Source organism: Octopus bimaculoides, chromosome 3 (genome assembly GCF_046866305.1).
Source record: "Octopus bimaculoides isolate indiv1 chromosome 3, ASM4686630v1, whole genome shotgun sequence".
Classification (NCBI taxonomy): Eukaryota; Metazoa; Mollusca; class Cephalopoda; order Octopoda; family Octopodidae; genus Octopus; species Octopus bimaculoides.
Window position 1 is genome coordinate 26,964,473 of NC_142930.1, and position 18,132 is coordinate 26,982,604.

At 36.2% G+C, this 18,132-nt stretch overlaps 2 protein-coding genes across 4 annotated transcripts in view; both read left to right on the top strand.

The window, feature by feature from the left end:
* Positions 1-1,409: 1,409 nt before the first annotated feature.
* LOC149136483 (uncharacterized) lies at positions 1,410-2,421 on the top strand. The gene has a single exon (XM_089348326.1). The coding sequence runs from the start codon at positions 1,699-1,701 to the stop codon at positions 2,269-2,271; it is 573 nt and encodes a 190-aa protein (XP_089204452.1). The 5' UTR covers positions 1,410-1,698; the 3' UTR covers positions 2,272-2,421.
* A 183-nt stretch (positions 2,422-2,604) lies between these two features.
* LOC106867184 (uncharacterized) overlaps positions 2,605-18,132 on the top strand; it is a 49,133-nt gene continuing 33,605 nt past the window's right edge. Inside the window, exons 1-7 of one of the 3 annotated variants that reach the window (XM_089348738.1) lie at positions 2,605-2,740; positions 5,067-5,159; positions 9,251-9,380; positions 10,155-10,318; positions 12,297-12,440; positions 14,135-14,369; positions 16,972-17,066. In XM_089348738.1, coding sequence (XP_089204864.1) covers positions 5,075-5,159; positions 9,251-9,380; positions 10,155-10,318; positions 12,297-12,440; positions 14,135-14,369; positions 16,972-17,066 — 853 coding nt within the window. In that variant the 5' untranslated portion in view covers positions 2,605-2,740; positions 5,067-5,074. Of the gene's footprint in view, positions 2,902-5,066; positions 5,160-9,250; positions 9,381-10,154; positions 10,319-12,296; positions 12,441-14,134; positions 14,370-16,971; positions 17,067-18,132 lie in introns of all 3 variants that reach the window. The other 2 variants (XM_089348739.1, XM_089348740.1) reach the window with 2 other exon arrangements.

The following is an 18,132-nucleotide window of genomic DNA, read 5'->3' on the forward strand; positions in this document are numbered from 1 at the left end:
GTTACAAATTTCAATTAAATTTCTTTCACATCAAATCATACTATTTTTGTTTTTAAAAATAGAGAAGGACACATTTTGTGTATTACTAATTATATTATCCCGGATAAAACAAATGCTCACAACAAGATAGTCAAATATCAAGTTACAGAATGACACCAAACGTGAGAAAATTTTGAGGTAACACAAAGCAGATAAAGGATGAGTCAAGAAAGAGTAGCACTTCGTGCAACTTATTCACACGACTAGCAAAAACTTCAAAAGCTCATTTAAACAGCATACATCACAGCAAAATTTGGCACAGAAATTGAATGGGCTAACAAAAGAGACCCAATACCAAATTTTAATTGCGAGGGCATAAGAACCTACTACGGCACAGCTACACCGAATAGTATTATGAATTTTTTATTTTACAAATTCGTAGGTATGCATCTTCAACTAATACAATCTTTTAAACTACTATAAATAACAGTCAAATATCCTTCAAATACAATCTTCAAGATGGATGATGAGAACGTAGACATTAAATTAGATTTGTATGAAAGATGGGATAGTCACGGTTGGGATGCTTTTCGTTACAGGTTTACTAAATCGTGACTGACCTGGGGCTAAACAATATTTTCCAACGTTTTTCTATAATTTTTAAACAATATCGTTTGCTCTTTTTCCTTTACATTTTCCCTTCTCTTCTCCCTCTTGCCTCCTCTTTCTTTTTCCTTCCATGTTGACTTCCATATTAGACGAACAAGTAAGGAATTTAATAGTTATCGCCAAGCCAACATGGCAGTCCAAAAAAATAGGACGAATGCTGCCGTTGATTAGCCCCAAGTCTGGAGATGCCAGACCAGCAAGGGGAAGCGGCTGACCACCCTTGTTCGAAGGTTATAATGGACACAGATTCGTGTGTCACATAGCTAGCTAGAGGCGATGGCCTCTTGCAGCTAATCAACAGCAGCATTCGTCCTATTTTTTAGACTGCCATATTGGCTTGGCGATAACTATTAATATCCAGTACCGCTGCCGTAGTCTCCTTTAGAGAGACTTAAAAATATTAATATTTCTATTTAAGTAAGGAATTGTTTTTCATTTATCTTTATACTGGACTATCAACCCCCAACTCTCTCTTTCTCTCTTTCGTTCTCCCTTCTCCTCTCTCTTTCCACCTTCAACTACTCGTATCGAAATTGCCAAGTCCCAACAATATTGAACCTGGGGTAAATCGTAACTACTGCAAAGACTAATAAAACTTCGAATGAAATAACTTTACATAGATATATTATCCTTCTGTGCATACGAGGGCGAGTTGAAAAGTTCATAGGCTGATTATGAAGGAGTGATGCTACAGCTGTGAAATCTTGCACGCATTAATTTCTGTCCTTATTAATAATTGCTTTGTTTCTTTTCAGGTAAACTGACACCTGATTGTTCAAAGAAAACTTCAAATCAACTTCTTTTGAAAAAGGAACAAAATTTGGCATCAAGATGTTGACAGTACCTGCAGAAAAAGGGTTTAGTCCCGAATGACATTCATGCTGACATGCTCGCTACCTAATGGAACGAAGCTCTAGCTTCATCAACATTGCAAAAACCCGAAATTAGGCAACTGAATTTCGGAGGAGAAGGGATAATCTTGCTAGGGACCCATCGTCTGAACGTCTTGCAACTGTCACCACCGAGGTAAACGTTTATCGTGTTCGCTACATGGTGATGGATGACAGGCGATTGACTATAAACCGAATAGACAATGCTATTAACATATCTCGCGAGAGAGTTGAGAATATTCTGCACAATGAACTTGGCATAATGAAGGTTTCTGTTCTGTGGGTGCCACATCTGACACCTGATCAAAAGCATACCAGGCTGATCACATCACGAGAAAACCTAACATTGTTTGAGGCAGATCCAGCTGGTTTCCTTCAACGTTTCCTATCCCAGGATGAGTATTGTGTTCATCACTTTGAGCAGGAGACAAGGAGACAATCCATGCAGTGGAAACACCCCTCCTCGCCTGCTCCAAAGAAGGTCAAGGTAATTTCATGTGCAGAGAAGGTGATGGCCTCAGTTTGTTGGGATACAAAAGGAATTGTGTTTATTGACTATCATCAAAATGACCACGCCATCAATGCCAAATTGCTGAGACAGTTACGAAAAGCTGTCAAGGCCAAACCGTCAGGAAAACCAACAAAAGTCGTCTTTTTTCATCGAGACAATGCTCCAGCACACAAATCTTTGCTTTCAAAGGCTGTTGTGCGTGACTGTGACTTTGAATTATAGGTGCAGTCTTCAGATAGGCTTCTACTGAATTTCCGTGTACCCAGATTCATTCACAAGTTTGAATTGACCCTCAACGACGTCGAAGCTAAACGATCGTAAAAATGTTACGCAAACATCGAACCAGCCCTGCAACTATATCCACACACCCTCGGAAACGGATGCATGTATATGTATATATATATATATATATATATATATATATATATATATATATATATATACATATATATATATATATATATATATATATATATATATATATATATATATATATATATATATATATACATAAAGATATACTCACTCCCACGTCCACACAATGAAGCGCATAACTATACTTACATTGTATATAGATTGTGACTGACTGTGAAACTTGTTCGTAATTGAAAGTTTCATTAGTTGAACTAAGCAAGTTAACCAGTGGTTCATGTCATAGGAAGTCAGTAGTTTTACTTGCGTCACCGATGAGGTAAGACTTAATAAGTTAATTCTTATCAAAATTACTATGTCCAAATACTTGAATGTATACTAAGTGATTGTCTTAGCTCATTTGCCTTCGGACGGTTGATTTTTGTTGTTATTAGCAGTGTATTTTGGCGATATAAATAAGAGTTTTAACTGCTATTTCCAGTAAGTAAACAAACTTAGTATGTCCTTCGATTAATTTTATACACACACACACACACACACACACACACACACACACACACACACACACATATATATATAAACATAAGATCCAAGGATTGAGGTGTAGGAAGAAAGTAAGCTTCAAGCAATTCGTAGAAAATATATAAAAAAAAAAACAACTTTCAAGAACAATAGTGGTTTATTGGGGTTGGAGGTTGGGAATTTTTCCGTATTTCCCGATTGGCAGCCGGGGTTGCCAGCTATGCAAATAAAAATCTAAGAGTTGAGGAATGAAGTAGATAAGATCCGGGCTAGATATGTTTCATAACGAGCAGAACCTCGGAAGTGGTAACTATCCAAGCGAGGTGTAACCGCTGGCTACTCTTCAGGCCAAGATGCCTGGCGCTTGGATATTTACCACTTCTGAGGTTCCGCTCGCTATGAAACATATGTAGCCCGTAATTTATCTATTCGATTCCTTAACTCTTGGATATATATATATATATATATATATATATATATATATATATATATATATATATATATATATATATATATATATATATATATATATATATATATATATATATATATATATATATATATATATATATATATATATATATATATATATATATATATATATATATATATATATATATATATATATATATATATATATATATATATATGTATATATCTATATCTATATCTATATCTATCTATCTATATATATATATATATATGTATATATCTATATCTATATCTATCTATCTATATATATATTAAGGTACATTTAAAAAAAATAACGTCGACCACTAACGTGGACAATTAATGCGCTAGAAATAGATCACATCTTGTGTCTATTAAGACCTAAATTGTTCTCAACATGAAATATAATATTTCTGAATCTCTTTGATTCTTTAGATGTGCTGGCCTCCTGATAATTAATCGATATTAATTAATATATGATTAATTACCAGATTTTATAATAATATTTTATCTATATATATACACACACACACATACACTTATATAATACATACATACATACACATAAACACACACATATATGCGTGTGTGAGAGAGAGAGAGAGGAGAGAAGAGAGAGAAAAAGAGTGAGATAGGTGAGACATGTACATGTATATGTGTGTGTATGTATACATGTGCATATATGTTTTATATTTGTACGCATACACGTATACATACGGGCATACACATATTTACACACGCGCACACACACGCACACACCCATGCACATGCACACACATCTACTAATAGTCTTTTATTTGATTTAGTCATTGTATTGCCGTTGTGCTGGGGGCACCGTCTTAAAGTGTTTAGTCCACCAAATCAGCGCGTGCGCGCACACACAAACACACACACACACACACAAACACACACACACACACACACAGGGTAAAACTTTTATTATTTAGTGAAACTGATTCGATAAAAATGGTAGAGTGAAGCTGCTGTGAGGTGTGGACAGAAACAGAAATGGGAGTCAGTGGGCTTGTCGTTAACGGAGGTGGACAGATAGATTCTGTTTATGGTGATGACGATATCGAAAAACTGAACAGAAGTATAATATATGGTGGAGGTAAATTCCAATGGAAGACGACGATGAGAGTAGAGAGGGAAGTACTGTCTCATAGCAAGTTTGTTGAAAGATGGGTGACTGTTGGAAGAATGGCCAGTATAAACGGACCAATTCTGAGAATACACCTGTAGAAAAAAAAAAAAAAAAAAAGGGTATGTAAAAGGAGAAAGGGCTCTATACCCCTTTCCTTTTTTTCTGACCAGGCCCCCGTGGTTTTATGGGTTTTCCCACGTGTAACCTTTCCTTTTTCGAAGCGCCTCCTCCTTTGGGAGTTCTATTTATTTATTTATTTATTTGTTATATCTTTCTCTGTTTTCTTCCTCTGTTTAGACGAACGTTCCTACCTTTTCGGACAAATCCTTTTGTAACCTTCGTCCTGACTTTGTCCTTACATGTTTTTAATTGATATTAGCCCTTGTGGCCAATAAAACGAATTAATTATTATAATCTCCTATAACATATCCCAACCAACACTATCTTCAGCACTACTATCATGTACTAAACTGCTGAGATCATAGTTATATCTATAATCTGTCATAAATTAATATTCTTATATTCACAGATCATCAGATGAAGCGGTGTCTCTGTCAATCTAATTGCATCAATCTGATATTATTGGTAGTTGCTGCTTTAACTTTATCTGGACATGCTGAATGTAAGTATAAATAAATCTATGCTATCTCATTCTAAACAGAAAGAAAGCATGTTTGTTTATAATTGTAACAAGTCAGTGACGGATCTTGGAATGTTGTGAAAATGTTCGCATTCAGCTACATGACATTATAGAAGAGAATAGATGTTGTTTAGTGAATAATTAACCAATGGATTTTTTAACATATATTGTCATTGACATATATTTTCATAGTATTGTTTGTATATATTGAGTAATTGCTTGAGAAACTCACTACACTTAGTGGCTGCACACATACACACACAAACACACACACACATATTGTCATCTAAATGACACAAAAATGAAAATAACACTGACATTTCAATTTAAGAGACATATTTACCAAAATTACAAAAAAAAAAACAAATCTTGAAATACTAAATAGTAAATTTATTCAATAAAATCCCCATTGGCTTCAACTATGGCTTCCAGGCGATTTCGGAATCTCCAGCAACCCTTCTGGACGGTCTCCTTGTTTAAGTTGGTGAATGCTGCCATAATCCTTGTCTTCAGTTCATCTTTGGTGTTACAAGGAATTTTGCTGGTCTCTTGTTCAACTGCACCCAAACATAATAACCAAGGGGGCTGCAGTCTGGGGAGTTAGGTGGCCAGATGTTAGGTGTGATGTGGTCGCAGAAATTGTCTGACAGCCATGATTGGGTTCTTCTGCTTCTGTGGCTTGGTGCAGAGTCCTGTTGCTAGACATAGGGTCTTCCAACAGCCCCCTTCTTCAACCAGGGCAACACTACCTTCTCCAGGCATTTGATGTAGGCCTTCGTGTTTAGTCTGTGGCCATGTGGGAAGCTGAATGGAGGCATAACGTCACCATCACAAGTGATCACTGCAAACACCATGATGTTGACTGGATGTTTAATTTTTATCACTCTCAGTGCAAGTTTTGGGGACTGGCAAGTCAACAGTTGTTCTGTGTGCTAACCATATGTTTGTAACGGAGCTTCCGGCGCAAATGCTAAACAGTACAGCATGTTGTTTCGAAACTTCTGGCAGACGTTTCGCTGACATTTCAAAAGTGTTGCATGAAAGTTACCAGCATGTAGCGAAAAAATATCCCAGTTTCAAACAGATATTTCCTCAGCCGCCTATTGTAGCCTTTCAACGGAATAAGAACATAGAAGAATTATTGGCCTCTATATCTGACTCCAAGAAAACGAACATTGGAATATCTGCACGCTGTACCTTAAAGAAAAGCCGCAAGAGAGGTAAGCTCTGTTCATTGTGCAACAACATGAGTGAAGTGAATTCCATCAGAAATCATAACAGAAATGTTACGATTTATACAGAAGGGGGAACATGTAAAGATTCCCATTTAGTGTACGCTGCAGAATGCACGAAACGCCAGCTTGATTTATGTTGGTTGTACAACAGAACAATTAAACAAAAGGTTTAATAGGCACAGATTCGACGTCAGGTACAAGAACGGTAGTTCAACAGAACTTGCTGAACATTTCGTTTCAAGCGGCTGCAATTTTGAAGAAGACTTGAAAGTGCATATTCTCAAAAAATATTCTGAATCTACCTCACTTTCACTTCTCAGAATGTATGAGGAGAAATGTGTTTGCGGGTTATTAACATCACGCCCTGGAGGAATGAATAAGATGACAGGAGAATATCATCAAATTTATACAAAACTGTTTGATTGAATATTCTTCTTTCTCTCTTTTTCTTTCCTTTTTTTCTGTCGTCTTCCTTTTTCTATTTTTTCTTTCTTTCCGCTTGTTATAAAACTTAAAAACTGATGATGTCATTCCATCAACGTATGGACGCTGGTTACTCTCGTTCATGGTTTACGCTTAAATTTCTGAAATTTTAAAGTTTTAATCACCTTTTGTTTTGAACTTGACAAAGACAGACGTACTGTCGAAATATTGTTCAACGAATAAAACATCTATACAATCGAATCTCGCTCTTCGTCTTGACTATTTACCTTCGTGAAGAGTTACGTCAATCCTTTTAAAAATATAATAATAATAATAATGATAATAATAAGGATCTTTTTTAAAACGGGGGCCACATTTTTCATTAATGTTTTACGTAGTGTTTTTGGTACGGAAAGACTTTCAAACTTCGTATACTTATCTATTTTGTGTTATAGAACAAAAAAATATTTTTGTTTTCGAATTTATTTCATGTAAAAAATTGTCTTATTTCGATAATTTCAACCAATCACTGACAAGTATTCAGTTGTTTACATTTACTCCTTTGGTTGATTAAGCCATAGCTTCGTTTTATTTGCTTTTTTCATTTTCTTTTTTTTTCTTCGTTTTATTTGCTTTTTTCTTTTTAAATTTCCTGTTTTACCCTAACCCTAACCCTAACCCTATCACCGATAGAATTGTTTCAGAATCGTTTGTTTATGTAGTCGGCACTTAATGTATATCGGCTGAATGGACGTCAGTGATTGGTTGAAATTACAGAAATACGACAACTTTAACATGGAATAACTTAGGGATTTCTTTTTTTTTAAAGAAGACTAAGAGAAAAAGATGTTTTATATGACACATTCTACCAGTGTTCCAAGTTTCAAAGTGTTTCGTTAATGAAAAATGTGGCCCCCGTTTTAAAAAAGATCCAATAATAATAATAATAATAATAATAATAATATTTATAATACACACTCACACATACACACCATCATCATCATTTTTTAACATTTGTCTTCCATGCAGGCATGGGTTGGATGGTTTGACAGGAGGTGACTAGCTAGATAACTACCTTGGGTCCATTTGTCTTTTGGTATGGTTTCTATGGTTGGATGTCCTTCCTAATGCCAATCAATTGTACTACGTATACTGAGTGTTTTTACACAGCACCGGCACAGGTACTTTCATGTGGCACCAATATGGATGATTTTTACGTGGTATTTTCACCCACGAGTCTGTAAGATAAGGAACGCTTAGCTAGAGAGGGATGCAGGAGGACATGCCTGCATACATGGATAACCATAATTTTACTTAGATTGATGTGTCTAAGTAAAATTTTGGTTGTCCTTGCATACAGGCATGTTCCCTGCATCCCTCTTCAGCTGAAATTTCCTAATCTCATGGGCTTAAAGGGTGCTGGTGCCACGTAAAAAGCATCGATACTAGTCTCACGTGTGTGCACCTGTGCTGGTGCTGTGTAAGAGCACCCAGTACACTCTGTAAAGTGGTTGGCATTAAGAAGGGCATCCACTTTACAGATATATATTCTTTGTGAGATGTCCTATCTCCTATCTCGTAACAAGTTTCTTTAATGTAATATATATATATATATATGTAGTGGCTTCATGCAGGCATAGCGTGGATTCGATCCTCAATAGCTCAATTCCAGTTAACAGTTCAGCAGCACTTTTCTCATGGTAGTTTTTCTGTGAGTGACAGCAGTTACATTTGCCAGATGCCTTCGCTAAGCAGAATAATGTATTTGCTACTTGACACTTCTAGGCCACCAAAAGCTAGAATAGAGATAACAGACTCCCAACGAAATCTATTGTTCTCAACAATATGTCTATCCTTCTAGCTGGTTTTGCATTGTTATAAATGCTAGAATTTGGTAAGGCAGAATTAGTGAACAGAGACCAACTAGAGTAATGGCCACAAGCAGGCAGCCACTAAAGACAAACGGTCAGAAGGAGAAAAGGGTTACATTCAGCCAATTATGAGACACAGCGTCCCTCGACTCTTTAACTTTCACTACCTCAATTTCTTTTCTCTTACATCATTCTATCACTATCTATAGTTTACTACAATGAGAAGGTGTACACACATACCAGCCGAAATTAACCTTCTTTACTTCGCATGCTTTTCCATTTACTAATTAATTGTACCAACCCGTCGTGGTTTTGGATATATACAAAGTAACGGTAAATAAATATTTCTTTACAACTTCGATCACTGTTCTTCTTTCATCTTACAAATGACAAACAACGAATACCATTGCTGTTACGCACACCCCCATATATATATATATATATATATATATATATATATATATATATATATATATATATATATATATATATATATATATATATATATATATATATATGTGTTTATTCTACTCTTCCTTTGAAGATGATGGAGACGTTACTTCGGAATCTTCCGGTTTAGTTAAAGTGTTTCACAATGGTAAATGGGGATCCATTTGCAAAGAAAACACTTCTCATGTGGAGGCGAAAGTGATATGTCGGAGCTTAGGCCGCAAGTAAGTAAAATAATTATTTCTTTTCAAGTAGAATATGTAAAGTAGGTGTGTTTATCTAGTGCTGAAAGTATGACAATTGGTGTGTTTTTATCACTCTGGAAAAGACATGGCTAAATTGTTCTAAATATTGCTTTGCAATTACATGGTCATAAATTTGATCCCACAGTGGGGAAACTTTGGAAATTTCTTCTACCTTCATCGGATTGCAGACAATGGCTTATCTGGTCAAAACTTTGAAGTTACTGTCAACAATATCCTTGTTAATGAATAAATTTGCACTCTACTGAAATATAGAGTAACCCCTCAGATTAACGTCAAATTGTTTTTATTACAACTGAACATAAAAACAAACGTTAACATACATACAGGGTGGAGCAGAAAGAACGGACGCTTTTGAAATTGCTGTTACTCAGCCCCAGGAGGTGGGACATATGTCCGACTGGTACTATTCGATCCCTGGCGTCTTAGCATTGTTTTTTTTTTGTTCAGGTAAGTCTATGGCACTGTGGACTATAGCGTTTCGCGTGTCTACCTTCGACAGTTGTGTGAAGAATAACGAGTCTGTCATAGCAGTTCAGCGAGTTTCGCCACCACTTCAACAGTCACCGAAATCAAGCTGTTCCCACTCGTAACACAATCTTACGTTGGGTGAATGCACTTTATATGCGAGGTACACTAATGAATAGGAGACTGGCGGAGGCGCCACGAACGGTACGATACAGACACCTCCTTACATTCCTTGAGAAATACTGTATTGTCATATTTACCTTTCAGATATTTATCTCATGGAGGAATTTCTTCATCTTTACCTGCCTATATGAGCTCAGTGACATGCAGAGGGGATGAAATGTCACTTGTAGATTGCCATAATGCCACTTTGTCAAGTTACTCATATTGCTCTTCATCCCCAAAGCTTTATGTCAGATGCAAGGAAAATCGTGAGTATAAATGTCTATATTTAATTGCAATATCAAAGTGTATTATCATTCAAATAAACCTTTATCATATTTTTAAAATTCCAAGAATTTGTGTATCAGTGTCTTATCTCTAGTTCCTTCAGGGGTAACTGGATTAGAAACTGTTAACCCAAGAAAACACTCGACAGTTCCACTATGCTACTGCTGATGTTCATGCTTACAAAAGTGAGTTAGACATACTTGCATTTGCTACTTTTTAAAAATTAATTTGACATTGTCAGAGGAGAAGGGAGGTGCCCATGACCTTTGGTGACTGGTTGGATTAAGATGATCAATATTCACCCTGAATAGGTCAATGTTTGCAAGAAACATAGATGAAGAGGAAAGTGGGAGTCTGATACTAATGCTTGTGATAGGAGGAATTTGGTTAGAGAACTATACACAACAGATGGTGTGTATGGGTGGTGTGTTAGACTGACCACCTATACCAATGAATAAAAAGTAATGGCAGCAACACTTAGAGAGTGTTAGATATATAATATTAAAAATATTATATAATTGACATTAAAACTAAAAGTAAAATCCCACACAATTTCACCGTGTCTCTAAGTGTATTGATATAGTGAAGAGGGACATAAAAATAAAAAAACCTAATAACTTATATTTGTTGTATATATATATATATATATATATATATATATATATATATATGTGTGTGTGTGTGTGTGTGTGTGTGATGCTGATGATACAGAATGGAGTAGGTAAGATCTGGACTACATATGTTTCATAGTGGGCAGAACCTCAGAAGTGGTAAAAAACCAAGCAACGTGTATACTTCTGGCTACTCTTCAGGCCAAGGATATCTTGACTGAATTAAGGTTACATTGTTGCAAAGATGTACATGCTGATGCATGGAAGATTCAATCAGAATGTGTAGAGAGCACAGTATGAGAAGAGAATAAAAATATAGGGAGAAATAAGTATTAGAAGAAGGGGAAAAAAATGAAAATATATATAAGGGAGTGAGAGGAAGGAGGAGTTTAAAGAAGAAGAGATGTGGCGATGTAGATTGGTTTGTTGGAGTAGGGTGAGTGAGAGGTTTTCTTGTTATGTGTGAGTGGAACACACAGGTTGGAGGCTAGCAGAGAGCAATAATACAGTGAGAGAGGGTGCGTGTGTGGAACACACAGGTGGGGGGGGGGTTAGCAGAGAGCAATAATACAGTGGCACAGGGCCAAGAGGACAGGATTGGGGGGTGGGAGGTAAGCATAGTGCATGAAGCGGAAATGTGAGGAAGAGAAGAGATGTAGAGACGTAGTTTGGTTTGTTGTGGTAGTGCGTTAAATGTTTTCTTGTTGAGTGTGGATGGGACACACGGTGCTCCTAGAACTCAATTTTGTTGACATGGGCAGGTCTTCTTTAGAACTTCATATTGCCAGATATCTCAGTCCATAGTCATTTCCTCCACGAGGGCCAGCATCTTGAGATCAGTCCTTACCGCTTCATACCATGTCTTCTAGGATTTCCCTTTTCTGATACATATAGGATAGGCTTCTTTCAATTCTATGTGTGTGTATATGTATATGTGTATGTATGTGTGTGTGTGTGTCGTGTTTTTTTGTGCCCCACTACCACATGACAACTGAGGTTAGTTTGTTTATATCCCTATAACTCAGTGGTCTAGCAAAAAGGGTTGATAGTATGAGCAGCAGGCTTAAAAGAATAAGTACTAGGGTCAATTCCTTTGGCTAAAACCCTTCAAAGAGGTGCCCCAGAATGGACACAGTCCAACGAATGAAACATGTAAAAGATAAAGATAGTATCAGTATATGCTAGATTTTAGTACCAGTGCTATACTGGAGTTAAGTTAATAGGCTATACCTCTCATAAGAATAAATTGACCATCCACTAGATTTATTAAAAAAAATAAACATTTCCATACATTTCTTCATAAAAATGAGCTTATATTGTGTTACATTTAATTTGTCTAACTTTTCAGCAACTGAGACATATTGCTCATTTGATAACGATATGTGTGGGATGGCTAGTGAAGGCACAGTATATAAATGGAAACGTATTTATCCCAAGAAACATTCAAGACTGTCAGGACCTGAAAAGGATCACACAACCAAAAGTAGTAAAGGTATTTAGTCCTAGTTTCTATATTATTCCATTTTATAAAGTTTCCTACAACAATCATGGAGTAGTGATATCTGTATTTCAAACAATTTTCTTATTTTAATGTCTTTTTGGACTCAACATTTCACTCAGTATTTTCAGCCACCATCTTCAGGTGATATTCTTGAATTAGAGATCTATTCGAAAACTGAACCTTTATTTTGCTATCTGATTATATTCTTCTAAACATTTATCCATTATTCTGACGTACAAAAGTTTAAAGGTTAAAGTAGGTGTATGTAGTATGAGTATCATTAAGGGTGGTAGCAAACTGTTAATGTACATGAAATGAAAATAAATATTGGAAATGTAAGCAATATAGTAATGTTTGTATCCCTTCTTAGGGATACAACTGACTGCAGTATGTTTCCAAGGAACAGGACAGATTCCTTGGAGAAAATAGATGCATGTCTTGAAAGAGATGCAAAATGTATTATCATAACTGGGTACATTGATGGATTTGAACGACCAGATGTGTTTTTCCACTTGATATGCTAATGCTATGGTTACTGTTGATGTTGCTGTTGTTTAACCCCAAATGAAGCCTGAATAGGCAGAACATTTCAACCAGGATTATCATCTCTTTATCCATATCTAGAGCTGCACTGTCCAATGTGCACATCCTCTTTTAAAATAGTAGAGTGTGCTGGCCCGTCTGACTGGCCTTCATAGGATTTTCGAGCGAGATCATTGCCAGTGCCCCTGGATTGGCTCTTGTGCGGGTGGCACATAAAATACACCATTTTGAGCGTGGCCGTTGCCAGTATCGCCTGACTGGCCTTCGTGCGGGTGACACGTAAACGCACCCACTACACTCTCTGAGTGGTTGGCGTTAGGAAGGGCATCCAGCTGTAGAAACTTTGCCAAATCAGATTGGAGGCTGGTGTTGCCATCCGGTTTCACCAGTCCTCAGTCAAATCATCCAACCCATGCTAGCATGGAAAGCGGACGTTAAACGATGATGATGATGATGATTGGCTACTTATTCTAGCCACTTGAGTAGTAACCACATAAAAGGAACTTCTCATTGGAGTATGGATGTGTGTTGTGGTGAGGCTGCTGGAATGGTAAAAGGAAGACTTTGGAGGAGTTTTGTCAAATATATGCAATCTGGAACTGAATATGAATCAGGCTGCAAACACAGAAACTTTTCCCACTACTACACTAGTTATGGACGCATTATGATTGAGGAGCAGTGAATAAGAAGATTCTACAAGGAACCAGAGTGACCAGCAATAATTTGAGTTGTGAAATAATTTTCAGATTGGTCGATCCAGTAAGGTATCTTTTGTTCTATGGGTGTTAATTTTGTTGGAAGCTGAACTTTTGTGATATATATAAAATATGTTTGCATATAATGGAAAGAACCCCTGTACATATGTATGACATTGTGTACTTTAAGTGAATTACAATTTCTATCCTATGTTTTACATCAAGTGTTACTTACTCTGCCTCTGAAGAGAAGGAAAGAGTAAACAACTGAGCCATCCAGCACATGGATGTGAAAAACAAAAGAAAAGAAAGTTAATGTGGTACATGAATGATATAGTAGTATTACATTAAATATTTGATATATCTCAGACGTTATGTTACTCTGTTTTTTTTAAAAAATTGATTCAGCATTTTTAGTCCTTGAATGTTCTATATTTATTTTTCCAGGGAAATATATGTTTGCTTCTTCTGTTGGTTTTCCTGGACAAAGAGCATATCTGAAGAAAGTCTTTAACAACTATATCGGGAGTATTAGTTTCTATTATCACATGTTTGGAAAAGACATGGGAAGCCTAAATATTCATATTCAAACTAATTCCAGCAAAACTGAAATTGCATCTATATCAGACAATCAAGGTGATGGATGGAAATATCTATGTCTACCTGTAGCAGTGAGATATGGGTAAGAAGAATAGTTTGGTTTTAATATCTCTTAAGGGTTCATTGTTGATTTTCAAGCAATGTTTATGCCAAAATTTTGGCAGATTATCTTGTTTGGGAGACAAAAAGAAGATATGTAATCATAATACAACATTTCATGTCTGTTCTTCTATCTAACAACAGTTAAAAAATTTACCTCCCACCTTTTGAGTTATAAAGAAATGGTAGTTCATTCTGACCACTCATGTAGCAATGATTTAGCAGTTTATCTCTGACCTTCCCTGTAATAATGATTTAGCAGTTCACTTCTAATTTATCATGTCTCTAAATGAGCAAGTATTGATTTGTCACTAATATTGGTACCAAAACACAAATCTGTGATGGAGGTGTATGATCATCTTTGCTAACTTCAGTACATACATAGTCTTTATCAGCATAGGGAGAATAAAATACATAGTTGACTCCAGAGATATTTGAACTCAGAACAAGTCAAAATTAAAATCTGTGAGATTTTAAAACTGAAACTAGACAAATAATTATTTTCTATACAACTACAAGTTGACAGATCTGGGATTAGGTAACAGCTGAATTATAAAGCCCCCTAGCAGTTGATAGACGTTTATTTTATTGACTCTAGAAAGATGAAAGTGAAAGTCAGCTTCACTGTGATTGAAATAATTCAGAACATAAGGGACACATGTATAACTGCAAGTTTAATCCCTTACTCTTCCGTTTCTATCATTCACTCTTCCATGAAATTAACCATGAAATGGAAATTAAATGAAAACCAAAAAACAAAACCCATTAAAAAATTATCTTATATCAGTGTAGACTAGACATTTTATGGATGAAATGGTAACTAATGTGCACACAACCACACCTATAGAATACAGGATAAAAACAGAACTTAACAGAAATAATCTTCCGAGTTAACAACCCAACCTCAATAGCAGTAGCATGGAGGCATGCACTGTAACAGTGCATTGCTGCATCCTCCATTTGTTGACAATTCCCTATTCCTGACAGATGACACCTTTGCACATTTAGAGGTGGCAACCCTGCAGCCCACAGGTCTGTTTGAGTAGTTATTGCTGGTGAGGATTTTATGAGATCAGAGTGTAAACCCTACCTCAACCTCTTTTAGTTGCCTTTTATGACACAGAGAGTCTCCACACAGCACTAAAGCAATGAGAGATGAAGTGTTCTGCTCAAGAACACATTTGACTGCTTGATCCTAGAATTGAATCCATGATCTATCAATTATGGATGCAACACCCTAACCACTAGGACACATACCTTCTCAAGCTCTATAGATTGGAAATGAAAGAATTGCAAGCCACTTTTAGGAATTAAAGCAAATATTTGGCTATAAAAATATTAAACAAGATTAACTACAATATAACTCATGTTCGTCAATGTTTTGTAAATATACAAACTCAGGAGCTTATGTAGACAGGACAATACATTGCAAAATCAGTAAACTTCATTAGAAATGTGGGTAATTTTTCAGATTAACACCTGCACGATTTTCACTAGGGTGTTAGGGTTAGGGTTTTAGGGTCAGGGTTAGGGTTTTAGGGTTACAGTTACGATTAGGGTTTAGTGTTAGGGTTAGGATTAGGGTTAGTGTTACGGTTACAGTTTTAGGGTCAGGGTTAGGGTTTTAGGTTTAGGGTTTAGGGTTAGGGTTTAGGGTTAGGGTTTAGGGTTAGGGTTAGGATTAGGGTTAGGTTTAGGGTTTGGGTTAGGTAATCGTGCGGGTGTTAATCTGAAAAACTACCGAAATGTGAAAACTACCGACCCTGCCATCTGTTATAACTTTTGTTGTTCTGTTTAATATGTACATAGATTATGCCTCCAAACAAGAGAGCTTACTGGGGAAAGAAAGCAACCAGTTTAAAAAGACAGCAACAGACTGCAGCAATTCACCACATTCCAGAAGCTACTTTGAACATAATGCAAAATGGTGCATCAACATCTACTGCTCAATCTTATAGAATTCTGGCAGAACTGTGTAGCAACAGATCACCAGCAATTGCTTCATCAGAAATTGCCGTCCTAGCTCCTGCAAAAAGGGATTACCCTGCTATGTATAATCAGGGCAGCACAAAAAGTTGTTTTGCACAAGCATTTCTATAGCCAATTAGACGGATGAAATTTACGTACACTTAATAATGTTAAGCAAAACAGCCTTCAGACTTTCCCTATCAATTTCATTGTCTTTTGAATTATGAACATATTTACGTCATAAGGGTTTTTCTGCTGTAAGGCTTTCGTTTTTAGCTGATTTTCACCTAGCAAGACTTATCGTAGATGGCGTAATAAGTCACACCCCGACAACGTTGGGTTATACTGCTAGTAAGATATAACAATGACACCATAAGCCAAAGTTGACTTAAAAATCTCGGACTCTTGAAAAATGTATGATATTGGTGGAATTCTTATCTACTGTGGTTATAACCATAGTAACATGTGTGTGATGCTAGCTGGGATTTGAGTGCATTTGAAAACGTACAAGAAGCAGAAATACAATAAAATTAAATATTTTCTTTGGCATTAAGGTGGCTTTCATCAATTACTTTGATGAAATTTTTCCTTTTAGTTTCTTAATTTTTTATTTAAAGGTATCAAGAAATCGTATTTGAAGCATTCCATGGAAATGGTACTGAAGGTGGTATTGCTCTTGATGACATGACTATATCAACAGAGAACTGTTCACGTGAGGGAACAACTATATTATTACATATTATCATATACTCTTATATGTAAGGTGATGAGCTGGCTAAATTGTTAGCATGCTGGGCAAAAAGCTTAGCAGTATTTTATCTGTCTTGATGTTCTGGGTTCAAACTCTGTTGAGGTTGACTTTACTTTTCATCCTTTCGTGTTAAGCATTGGGGTTGATGTAATTGATTTACCTGCTCCCCTGAAATTGCTGGCCTTGTGCCAAAATTTGAAACCATTATAAACTAGTATGAAATGTTATTTTGTTGTAAATAATTAACTTTAGCAACTGTGCGTATGAATAAACATCTCTGTATATGTGAACACATGTATATGTGTGAATGTGTGTGTGTATATCTGTACATGTGTTAATACATGTACACATGTTTTTTTCCATTCTGATTAGATTTATATTCCTGATTTCAACATGTGACCTACACAGAAACAGAATAAAAAGAATGATGAAATGAAAGGAAAGCTTTGAGGATGAGCAACCACTGTGTGGCTGTGTGGTAAAAAGCTTGCTTCCAAACCACTTGGTTTTGGGTTCAGTATATGCTGTCATCTTTTAAGATTTAAATACTTTAGTGACATACATTGTACCCTATACTCTAGTTCATGATGTTTCCGAATTATGAAGTTTCTCTGCTTTCCTTTCAACCTAAAGTTCAGCTATGATTTGTTCCAGGATGATCATTATAAAGTTGCTGGTTCAATACCAGACACAATTACATCATAGAGTACACTGTACGAGTAAAAGAAGGAGCTTCTATGTGGTTGCTCATCATGTTAGAAATAGCAACTAAATCATCCTCAAATCATACCCTACTGTATTGGGAAAGAATAGAACACGAGTGGCTGTGTGGTAAGTAGCTTGCTTACCAACCACAAGGTTCTGGGTTCAGTCCCACTGCGTGGCACCTTGGGCAAGTGTCTTCTACTATAGCCTCAGGCCGACCAAAGCCTTGTGAGTGGATTTGGTAGACGGAAACTGAAAGAAGCCCGTCGTATATATGTATATATATGTATATGTTTGTGTGTCTGTGTTTGTTCCCCCAACA

Bases quoted from the DNA above. Each gene is read 5' to 3' on its own strand.
- LOC149136483 (XM_089348326.1), top strand. From the start codon at position 1,699: ATGGTGATGGATGACAGGCGATTGACTATAAACCGAATAGACAATGCT.